This window comes from Plecotus auritus (assembly GCF_963455305.1).
Source record: "Plecotus auritus genome assembly, chromosome: 5".
Classification (NCBI taxonomy): Eukaryota; Metazoa; Chordata; class Mammalia; order Chiroptera; family Vespertilionidae; genus Plecotus; species Plecotus auritus.
In genome coordinates, this window is record NC_137776.1 from 76,289,261 (window position 1) to 76,301,741 (window position 12,481).

Sequence of the window (12,481 nt, forward strand, 5' to 3'; positions counted from 1 at the left end):
CCTGGTGGTCAGTGCACGTCATAGCAAGGGTTTCCTGGTTGAACTCCTGAGGGGACACTTTGCATATTAGCCTTTTATATATATATAGATTAGTCTTGGAGAACATTTACCATGAAGAATATTTTATATTTATATTCAGCATTAATCTTTTTTTTTTTTTTTGGTTAATCCTCACCTGAGGATATTTTCCCATTGATTTTTAGAGAGTAGAAGGAGAGGTCAAGACAGAGAAACATCGATGTGAGAGAGACACATCGATTGGTTGCCTCCTACACCTGCCCCAACCCAGGCAGAATTGAGTCTGCAACCTAGGTACATTCCCTTGACTGGGAATCAAACCCAGGACATTTCAGGCTACAGGATGATGCTCTAACCACTGAACAACCAGCTAGGGCTAGCATTAATCTTTTTAAAGTTACTGTATTTAAGTATGAAAAAATGAAGTCATGAAGCCGAGACACATCTTCCTCTGAGAGTAATGAATTAAATGTTGACTAGCATAAAATATAATAGAAGTATGTTTTACCCCAGCCTTCTCTTAACTCAAAACCTTCGATAGTCTTATTAAAACTGAAATGGCATGCAAACCAGAATATCATATATAACTGCAACAGTTGGTGTTTATTTAAATCAGGCATATTTTAGTGAATTTAAAAATATGAATTTTAGATTTTTTTTTTCAAATCTTGACTGGGAAGACTGAATATACATAGGAGAACTGAAATCTTCTTACTAATGTACTTTGATATACTGAAATGACTAGAAATGTTTAATGTTCATGGCAATTGCTTTCATACTTAACCTTATATCCCCCAGATAATCACTATCCATAAATGTTTTTCCTCTGATAATTTACGAAAGCCACACAGCCATGACCAGAGACAAAGCCAACGTGGAAAAAATGGTCCAATGGTCAGATCTTCCCCTGAAATAACATCACTCAGTATTGCCCTCAGTATTGTCACTGGAAATAATAAGAATAAACAAATCCACCCTCTTATTAAAAAAAAATAATGTAAATCTACTCTGAAGCAACTCCATGATATCCAGACATTTTCAGCAAAGATTAACATCCAATTCTCTCTAACTTGAAAAAAGTAACAGTATTTTAAATGAACAAAATCTTTAGTTTGATAATCCATTTTCCTTAGAGAAAATTGAACCTAGGCTATATTTTTCTATGTGACAAGTGTCTGTCATATAACATGCTACAAAAAATGCCACCTTGCTTTTAATAACTCATGTGGGGATTATAACAGAAACACTTCAAAAATAAAATTAATAAATTTTAGAAAATTAACTAATATTTTCAACTTCAGAAGAATATTGTGATGTTTTTCACTGAATTTCTACTAAATGCAGAAGAAAAAAATTATAATGCTGCAATAAACATTCTAAACTTGATCTGTGGCTTGGTTTTTGTAATTTAAAGTGAATCTTTTGATAGCTATTTCAGATATATGTGCTCTCTGTATGGAAAATATGATTTTCTTTGATTTCTTTTATCAAATCAGAGTAAGCCTAGAACTGAATGTTGCAAAGAAAGAGATTAGTTTGTGGTCTGAGATCACTAAGGAATGAATTGACTGAGCTTTCTTGATCTCTGTGTACATATGGCCAATAGTGAAGGGAGCAATAGTCTGTACTCTGCTTCAGGGGGTGAATTTCAGTTCATATAACCTTCCTTACAATATTAATCTCGAAATTTTTACTAGCAACAAGTTACCCACATGCTACATGGCCTACAGGTAAGTATTGCCATATAACATTTTCTACTTATTGAATGGTGTTTTAAATAATTGTAAGAATGAGTTTTATTATAGCAGTTTTCTTCTGTTTCCATTTTTAAAAGTCAGCAGAAAAACCTATTGCAGCCTTATTTTTAGCTTTTTAGTTATCAAAATCTCTCTTATTTATCCTAAAAGTTCGTGTGTATTTACTAAACATTCTAAAAACTGAAAATAACTGTGTCATTCTCACCTGCTTTAAGAAGTATTCTTAAGATTTATGTAGAGTAGATATTCATGATGAGCAAAGACAGTATGTGAATGTTCAGGAAATTCCATGGAATCACAGCATGATGGAGCTGGAGAGAGTCCTTCAGGTTATCTTCACATCCTCATTTGTTGGCTAAGGAGCAGAGACAGAAATGTGAATCGAATTGTCCAATATTCCTAAGAAAATACAATGCAATTAAGTTAATCTAAATTAACTAAATTCAATTAATTAGGTACCTCTTCCTAACAATTTTTATCCCTGTTCACTGTTGAGCAAACTTTTTCAGTAAAGGGCCAGATAATAAATATTTCAGGCTTTGCTGGCCACATGGTCTCTGAAGCAATCAGTGAACTCTGTTTGGTGCAAAAGCACCCATAGACAATATGTAAAGGGGTGATCTCTGTGCTCAGGCAATCCCAGGAGGCTTACCTGGACAATGTGCTTTCCTGGCAGATTATTTTGCTGCTGATTGCTGTGCCTTTATTCCCTGCCATGGAATTCTCTAAGCCCACCATAGTTCACATTTGCCACAAGGGATTAGGCTAGGCTGCTCTGCCCTGGTGATTTTTTAAATACCTGTTCTATATGAGTAGGATTTCAACCTTTCTCACTTTCTTTCTTTCTTTTTTTAAGTTTCGTTGCAAAACTGATAAATGTATCCCATTCTGGTGGAAATGTGACACCGTGGACGACTGTGGTGATGGGTCTGACGAACCTGATGATTGTCGTGAGTACATCGGAGATGTGGGAATTTAGAACTTAGAACCTCTTAATGCTCTGAAATGAAAGCTTTAAGCTACTTCTACAGAATTCCTTTCTGATATATTTTCAAAATTATAATATTTTATATGTCTATATTTAAAAATACAACAAAAATTTGTTGCAATTTCTTGGATATATCTGTAACTATTATGTTTAGTGTGACAGCATCTGCAATTTGTTAGTTTTCTAATTTTTTTTTCACTTGTAGAATAGCTACATTGCTTCAGGTAGTGATCAGAACAGTAACAATCAGCATGATTTTGACGTAATATATCACCAATCTGGAGACAAAAATGGGGAAGTTTTCAATGTCACTCAATGACTGAAATATTACCATTAAGGGATACAATTTTTGCACTTTTCTGTCAGTATTAAAATACTAAAAATCTATGAAAAGTCAGATTTTTCCAATATAACTCATTAGTTTGCAGTTAGGCAATTTAGTATGCTCTTAGTAGTTGGATTAAAGTGACTAGCAATTAGGTATATCTTACATCTGACTGTGATTGGCATAGTTAGGTGCTACATTTTTTTAAAGCTATCTTTGGTAACTTTGATTGTAATGAACAATCGGCTGACTTTTCCTTGATAGCCTGTACAGTTCACTCCTTTGGGTCATTCCCATACTGTCCTGTCAAATTGAAGATACCTGTAGTCAATCATTATAATTCCCTCAACATCCCAGTGGATGGTTACCATGATTTGGCCTTGACATTTCTGTCCAAGATTCTTCTTAGGCTTGCACTAAAGAAGGATAATGTGCTGCCATAGTGAAAGCTAGCTGCTTCCTTCTGCAGATTTCCCACCACATAATTACAAGACTGTTTCAAACTTACAGTCACTAGATAGTTACCTAGATGAGCTGTGTTCCATCACTCATTTGAAGTCCTTTCACGTAGCTCATTTACTAGTATATGTTTGAAAGCAGCAAGTAATATATTCAATAGGAAGAAAAAATGTTATGAAAGTCATCATTTTTCTAATATTCTTTTTATAATTCTGAAAGATCCTCTGTTCTTTGACTTATTAATATTGTTTTTATTTTCATTATGAGAGATAACATATAAAAAGTATCTGAATGGGATAGATATACTATTATGGCTGAGTTATTCTTTTTTTAAGTTATTGAATTAAAAGACATATCAAAGTAATAAGAAATTATATTGAGTACTAATTGAGATTTACTCATTTAAAGGAAGTTATTAATTCCCCCACAATAAGGTAAACTTTCTCTTGATATAGTAAAGAAAATAAATACAACTGATTCATGTCATTTATAGAAATAAACATGCATAAATGTGTTAATTTGGTCCTCATGTGAACATGACCTTTCCCGCCCAGATTCCCTAATGTGAAATATCACCATGATGCCCTGCAGAGAGAGTCATTAACACCCAATGCTTTCCCTTCTAACATAGTTTCAGTTCCTGAACTCTACTTTAATCTAGACTAAAATTTCATGCTGCAATAAAATTGATATACAAAAATTAACGACAAATTTAGTTTGATGAGTTTTTTCACATTTATGCACTGACAGAATTACAGTATTTAAATACTGACAATTTATGAAAAGTCAGACTGTATGGTGAGCAAACAAAACTTTAATGTCTTTTGAAGGGAACCTAAGAGACATCTGATACCTAAAAGCCTCTTGTCTTGGTTAAATACCGATACTACACATTCTTATTGGTGGCATTATCTTTGTGATATTTTAAATATATTTTTACTGACTGTAGAGAGAAAGGGAGAGATAGAAACATTAGTGATGAGAATCATTGATTGGCTACCTCTTGAACCCCCATACTGGGGATTGAGCAGCAATTCAGGAAATTAAATTGAGACCTTCTTCTGGTTCGTAGGTCGTCGCTCAGCCAAGGAGCCACATCACCCAGGTCTCTGTGACCTTTTAATAAATGATCTCTTACTTGGAGTTGATGGTTTAACAGCATTGAACATCTGTAGGCATAATTTAATTTTGAGAGTCATGGTGAGGTGGAAATGATGTACATGAGTCTGTGGAGTGTGTAGAATTCATTTTTGAGTAGCTATATCATCAACATTGGGGACTACTAAGAGATACTGACAATACCTATAATTGCACTCTAAAAGACAGGAAAGCTTAATCCCAATTTCACATACTTGCCTACTTATCATAATGGTTGTTTTACATAAATGTAGATTGGAGACATGCATTAAAAATTCTCTGGCATCATGAGTTTGTAATTGCATTTCCTATGCGATTTGAATTCACCATGGATCATTCTAGTAGAGGCAAATTTAAAAGTCAGGGATGCTTCCCAGTTTTTTCCCAGAGATAGAAGCAGGAATGTACCTCATTCTTAGGGGAGGGTTTTTTTAGTAGCAAAGAAACATTACAGGAAACTTTACAAGGAAGCAATAGAAAATAGAGGAAATGAACATGTTTAGAGCATGAAAAAATTAAGTATAGCACAGGAGAAATATTGAGTGTGATTAATTAATAAACATTATATATTGGAGGTAAATGGCTCAGCATTTTAGAACTCACTTCTATGGAAGTCATCATATATTAAGAGTTATTTTTTAAGTATTAATAAAATATTTAATTAATATCATAATTATAAACATGTTATTTTCTGTAGAAAATTTAAAATATAATTTATCAACATTTGATTGACTGGTTTGAATTAATAAATCATTATTAGTTTCTATTAATCACAGTCAGTGATTAGTAACATACATTAGGATCATCAGTGAAAAAAAATGTTTTATTGCCAGCAATATAGTTTGTGAGAAGACTTCAAAGTCAGATCTGGATTTAAATTCTGAATCTGACACTTGAAACTTTTCTGTCCATGAAAATTAATTTCCTCATTTATAAAAGTGCTTATGATGTTGAGGTGAGAAGTTTATGATGAGATTCAATTAGTTACTATATGTGAAAGGGCCTCACACAGTGCCTGATACTTAGTAGATACTTAATAAATCCTACTAATTATTATTATTCCTTATGTAAACTCAAAAATATAGCAGATAAAATGAACTATTATCTGGGATTTATTTACTATAATAAAATATCTGTGATACATAAAAATATTTAATATTTATTGCCCTTTATATTAAAAGAATTATAGAAATGAATATAAATAAATCTGATTTAAAATGTGATGCTTTAAGTAGTTCTGGGAAGTATGTTTTGAAGGCAGATGTTCCTCTCTTACACATGACAGGTGGCAAAGTGACCAAAGATAAGTGATTTTTAAAAATGATATTGAAGTAACTATTTTTTAAAATTACAATATTCTACTCTGTCACTAACCTCTCTATCATTTATTTGAAGTAAGGAGGCATTTATATGTTTTAAATCTATACCTTTATATTTATAGGTTGCTAATTGCTTTTTTAACGTTAGTTAGTGAAATGTAATCTTGAGGCAATCTGAGTTGTTCATAGTGTAGCTGTGCATCTGAATCTGATGGCTATATATGTGAGACATTGCCATTGTGCTCTAGGATGTATTTACTGTAATAATAGTATGAACATTTGAATGTCAGAAAAGCTGTGTTTAAGAAGTCATGAGCTAAGATTGTCCTTTCACAATACCTGTATGTTTTCTCCTCCAGCTGAATTTAAGTGTCAGCCAGGCCGATTTCAGTGTGGAACAGGGCTCTGCGCTCTGCCTGCTTTCATCTGTGATGGAGAGAATGACTGCGGAGACAATTCTGATGAACTCAACTGTGGTAGGTGATTAATTTTTTAACTAAGGAGCATAAATCTAATTCTTAACTGATTATGTCCACACTGACTTTTTTTATTATTGATTTGAGAGAGAGAGAGAGAGAGAAAGGAGACATCACTCAATTTGATATTCCACTTATTTATGCATTCATTGGTTGATTTTTGTATGTGCCCTGACCGGGAAACAAACCCACAACACCTGCGTATCTGAATGATATCTGGCCAGGGTGTGCCCACACTGATTTAAATGAAGACATGAGTTTCAACACAAATAATATTGCTCTTTTATCTTTTAGATACACATGTGTGCCTCTCAGGTCAGTTCAAGTGTACCAAGAATCAGAAATGTATCCCAGTAAACCTCAGATGCAATGGACAAGATGACTGTGGCGATGAGGAAGATGAAAAGGACTGTCGTAAGTCACCTAAGAATGCTCTGTCTTATATTACTTCTGACCCCAAACTGAAATTGGTCTAAAAATTATTTTTATGCATTGTAAAGTCACACAATGTCGAAAAATATAATAGCAACTGTGCCACATAATTCCAAACAGTTGTTTATTGGGATGGGTTATTTAATAATCTCTAAATGAAGAAATTAAAGAAAATTAAAACATGGGTCATCTTTACTTAAAAGCTTCTTAGAGATTGTGACAATAATTAAACAAAATTCATCCATTCATATCATTCTTAAGAGAAGCAGCAAAAACAGCATTATAGGTGATTATGGAATTGTTTCATGCATTTTTTTTTTGTTCATAGAAAGTAGGTATAGGTAATTTTCCAATGATTAGTCACTTGAAACTAACTCCATTTTAATTAGAGGTTGCTTCTACACCCCCCCCCCCATAAAATACATTTAAACATACGAGAAGAAATAAAAACTGGGAAAAATAACAAGAAAATTATTTGTTAAAAACTGTAAATAAAACCCTATTTAAGGTATCGTAACAAGCTACTTCAAAGAACAATAGTAAAATATTTTCCATTTTGTTCACCTCTCATTTCCATCAACTGCCTAAATTCAAATTACTTTAAGTGAAAGAGAAAACAATTTATATGCATGTGCATAGGCAGGCAGGCTGGTGCACGAACACATACACGGACACACACACACACACACAACACACAACACACAGAGACTTTGAAGGCTAGATAGAGCACCTATCAAGTTTCATGATTTCAAGATATGCTGTGAACATTTCTGTCTTGCAGAAGTTTTATTTTATTCCTCTAAAAATTTTATCAGTAAATAATGTGCAGTCATTCAGCAATTTGATTAAGATGATGCATTCAGAATCAAGTCAGCACCAGTGCTTTATGGTTAGCCATTCTAGAAGCTGATCATTAAACTCACTAGGATTTGTGATGTGATTTACAGTCTAAGTCAGCCGTGGGCAAACTACGGCCCAAGGGCCGGATCCGGCCTGTTCAGCTGTTCTATCCGGCCGCGGAGCCAAAAGAGCAGAGGGTTCTCTTGCTCTCCCCTCCGCTCCTTCACCAGCAGCAGTGTTAACATGGCAACGTCAGGAAACACAGTCACAGCTCCTTCTTCTGAGTGGGCGGATTTATATCCGCCCATTCAGTAGAAGGAACAACCTCTCAATCTTCCAGAGGCTCCTTGTAATGCCCTCAGACGCGTCCCCAGACATCACCCTGGGAATGCGTAGACACGTTATCGTGGTGATGTAGGGAGACACGCCCCTGGAGAGCACAGTATCAGAGCATTAGCTAAAAAGGAGACCAACAACACTGTTCCCACTGAAGTTGATGTTTTAAAGACCAAAAACCTTTCAACCCAGTCTACATTGCCATCTACATCTACGTCCCGGGCATAATTTGGAAGTTGCACTAAAGAAAATGTTTAATTTACTGTTTACACATTTTGTTCTTTTCTATTTGTTTTAGTTTTAAATTATTTTATTATATTTAAGTTTAATTTGAAAGGCTTTTGTACCTTTCCTTTGTTAGGCAATTTTATTTTGCCTTTGCCATCTTCAATATAAGGTATGTTATTGTGCTATGATTCCTCCATTTTTTGAAGTTTCATATTATAATAATTAGTGTTTACATTCTTCTTGTTAAAATGTTTGAAATGAATAAAACTATTGAAATAATAAAAAAAAGACCGTACCCTTTTATGTAATGATGTTTACTTTGAATTTATATTAGTTCACACAAACACTCCATCCATGCTTTTGTTCCGGCCCTCCGGTCCAGTTTAAGAACCCATTGTGGCTCTCAAGTCAAAAAGTTTGCCCACCCCTGGTCTAAGTCATATGTTCACCTCTTCCCTCAAAGACTCAACACAACTAGAGATTTTGGTAAAATCTGTGCTTTTTATTTCTTTATTGACTAGTATATTCCAATTTAATAATTTTTTTCATTTATAAAACTGCCTAAATATAAAATTTAAAATTAATCTGGAAAAAATTATTCTGAAACTCCTTTAATTGTTTCTGTGTAAAGTTAGTTTTTAAATGTAATCTAATTTAGGTGGGACTGTTTTGAAAACTCTGATTTTTATCAAATACATCATTGGAGAAATATGTTTATATTTATTTCTACTGAAAGATATTAGGAATACATTGTAATTAAAAGTTAAAACTCCTCACCTTTAGAGCATCATTAATTAAAAGATGATACATTTTGCCGAAACCGGTTTGGCTCAGTGGATAGAGCGTCGGCCTGCGGACTAAAGGGTCCCAGGTTCGATTCCGGTCAAGGGCATGTACCTTGGTTGCGGGCACATCCCCAGTGGGGGGTGTGCAGGAGGCAGCTGATCGATGTTTCTCTCTCATCGATGTTTCTAGCTCTCTATCCCTCTCCATTCCTCTCTGTAAAAAATCAATAAAATATATTTAAAAAAAATAATAATAAAAGATGATACATTTTCAACTAGCTTAAGCATTTGTTTGTTTAATTGCTTTTTATATGGAGTATTCTTTTTTGCTCAATATCTTCACTTTTTATAGGTGAACTATTTTATAGGTGAATACACCCCTTACCCAGCACCCCCAACCCCACAACTATACTTGTCCAAAGCTGCATTTTAATAGGTGTTTTCCTCTTAAGCTGAAAACAGCTGTTCTCCAGACTATTTTCAATGTAAAACTACCAAGCATTGCATTTCCAAGCTGTGGGTTTGTGATGAGGATCCGGACTGTGCAGACGCATCAGATGAAGCCAACTGCGGTGAGTGTTTTGTGACTGTGGATCTTACCTATTGTGTTTATGTCATAATCTGAGATGGCCATAGTGCAATGAATTTGAACACAATTCTGATGAAACTGAAGTCTTACATGAGAAAGTCTGTCTCCATGTTCTCAGAGTCAATAATTTCAGGTTGGCTATTTCGTAAAAAGCAGGGAGGGGTAAGGCAAAAGAGTAAGTATTGCTTAGTATAAGTCAAAACTATTTCTGGAAATATAGATTTAAAAAAAGATAGGATATTCCCTGACTGGTTTGGCTCAGTGGATAGAGCGTTGGCCTGTGGACTGAAGGGTCCCAGGTTCGATTCCGGTCAAGGGCATGTACCTTGGTTGCGGGCACATCCCTGGTGGGGTATGTGCAGGAGGCAGCTGATCGATGTTTCTCTCTCATCGATGTTTCTTTCTATCCCTCTCCCTTCCTCTCTGTAAAAAATCAATAAAATATTAAATAAATAAAAATAAAAAGATAGGATAAAACTATCTTCTTTTATTTTAGAGGATGTACATGATGTTAGCATTTAATAAATAGAAACAATAAAATACTATTTTCATATTGTTCTAGACTTCATTTTTCTGCTTAAATTCACATGATTTTCCATTCATTCAATGAATATTAATTCTTAAATATGGTAAAAATATAAGAAAAATAATGAAAGCATTTGTTCTGTTTTAATAGATGACAGTGATCACTTGTTAGTATTTGTTTCTGAAATAGTAATATTTTCACTTCAAATTATTTATTTTATTTACAATATTTATTCCTTAATTAACATTGAAGAAATGGAGAACATATTCATTTTGTTTAATGTATTTTATCCTATCTTAAAAATGTTGAAAGCTAGACAGAAGTGAATAATAGTTGTCAAGTGTAATTTATTTCACAAACACTTATTAAACATTTATTTGAAACTATTTTATAGGTAAATACACCAAATTTAGCATTGTTGGGGAAATAAAAAATAATCATCTAGCAATTGATTAGAGAAGACAAAGTTTGCCTAACTTAAAGATAGGACTTTCAGGCTTCTTAGACAAAATTGTGTTAAATTCATTTGCTAGATTTCACATTTGCCAGTTCCCAGGGAAACATTCTTTTCATCAGTTGTTCTGCCTGGGAGTTTCTGGTCAATGCCTTACTCACTCCCCAAGTCTCTGGATTCCACTATTTGTTCTGCCACATCACACCTCCCTGTGGTTGCATTTCCTGATTTCTTCTCCTACCTCTCTTCAGCTTATCTAGAATTCTGTGTCATCTAATAGAATCTTGCTTCTAAATTGGTTAAGAACCTTTTGCTTCTTTTGACCAGTTTTGGTGTATAAACTGCTGCTTGGCTAATTATTTTTAATTAATGTGTTAGCTATAATCACACTAACTGGAGCTTGTGAGAGGAACTTGAGCTTCCCATGGTAGCTTTGTACTTTCCACAGACTGTTTTTTTCCAACATGGCACTGAACATGCTCAATCCAAAAGATAGAATTGATTAAAGTGTGTTTTTCTTTTCCCTTAAATGCCTGGTGAGGAAACTTGAATCAGGCTACTCAAGCTATAGGAATGTAAGGATCAGCTTTTTTTAAATTAAAGAAAGTGCCTGTTAAATTATAAAGCATTTAAAACTTACCAACTTGTACAGAAAGTTATACAGTAAGCACGATGTACCATTTTAAATAGATGTTAACATTCGGCCTAAAAGATCTCTTTTAAACACCCAAATCCCAGCAATAGCAACTAAAGCCCACCTCTATCCTTTTCCTTCTCTTCCTCCACCTGTCCTGAAGCAGAAGTGGTTATGCATCATTCACATGTTTTCTGTTTACCTTTACTATATTGGTAAGCACTTATTAATTAATATGTACCTAATAGATTATAGCATTTTTAATGTTTACATAGTGTTATATTTTCTATACTAATTTGAAGCATAAACATTTTCTAGTATTCTAGTGTATTAATGTGAATAACACATTTCCATATTAAAGGTTATTGCTACATTTTACAATTACTACACATTCATTAGCAAATAAAGCACAGAAAATTAATAAAATCTGTTCTATAGACACCAAAGAGTTTCAGTTCTCAAGTTGTCACTTTGCATGAGAGTTCATTCAAAGCAGATGTGACAATATTCAGAGGCAGGATTCTGTCAATCTGTAAGATAGAAAGCCTGGAATGGGCCTGGGGAGAAAAGCTTTAATACTGATGACTATAAATATAATAAAATAATTCATACTATTTTAATTTACTTACATGTAAATTTAGTTATTTGAAGAATTTTTATTAACTTGCACTTAGAATCACATTTAGTATGTGATATTTGTCTTCCCTTGACTGGCTTATTTTGCATAACAATCATCTTCAGGTCCCTCCATGCTGTCTCACTTATATGTGGAATCTAATGAACAAATAAACTGATGAATAAAATAGAACCAGAGGCATGGAAACATGGAACAGACTGGTGAATCTCAGAGGAGAGGGGGAAGGGTAGAGATTAAACAAAGATCTTGCATGCATATATGTATTGCCCATGAACACAGACAATAGGGTGGTAAAGGCTTGGGGCAGGGTGGGAACCCAGTGGTGAGGGCAAGGGGAAAAACAGGGAGAGGACATCTGTAATACTCTCAATAATAATGATAAAAAAGAATAACATTTAGCAAATGTTATTCCCATGATTTCAAGATAATTCATGGAAGCAAAGTTCTGTGCTCATATATGCAGGAAGCATGATGTACAAATTCTGTATATTGGAAAACAGTGCATACTTACACTTATTCAGTGAAGACATTTTCTAACATG

General features: G+C 33.9%; 1 protein-coding gene across 2 annotated transcripts in view; it reads left to right on the forward strand.

Annotated features, from left to right (window-relative positions):
* LRP1B (LDL receptor related protein 1B) overlaps positions 1 to 12,481 on the forward strand; it is a 1,782,191-nt gene that overhangs the window by 1,577,325 nt on the left and 192,385 nt on the right. For both annotated transcript variants that reach the window (XM_080670835.1, XM_080670834.1), the window contains exons 63-66: positions 2,632 to 2,725; positions 6,363 to 6,479; positions 6,774 to 6,893; positions 9,553 to 9,672. In XM_080670835.1, the coding sequence (XP_080526961.1) occupies positions 2,632 to 2,725; positions 6,363 to 6,479; positions 6,774 to 6,893; positions 9,553 to 9,672 (451 nt within the window). The remainder of the gene's footprint in view (positions 1 to 2,631; positions 2,726 to 6,362; positions 6,480 to 6,773; positions 6,894 to 9,552; positions 9,673 to 12,481) is intronic.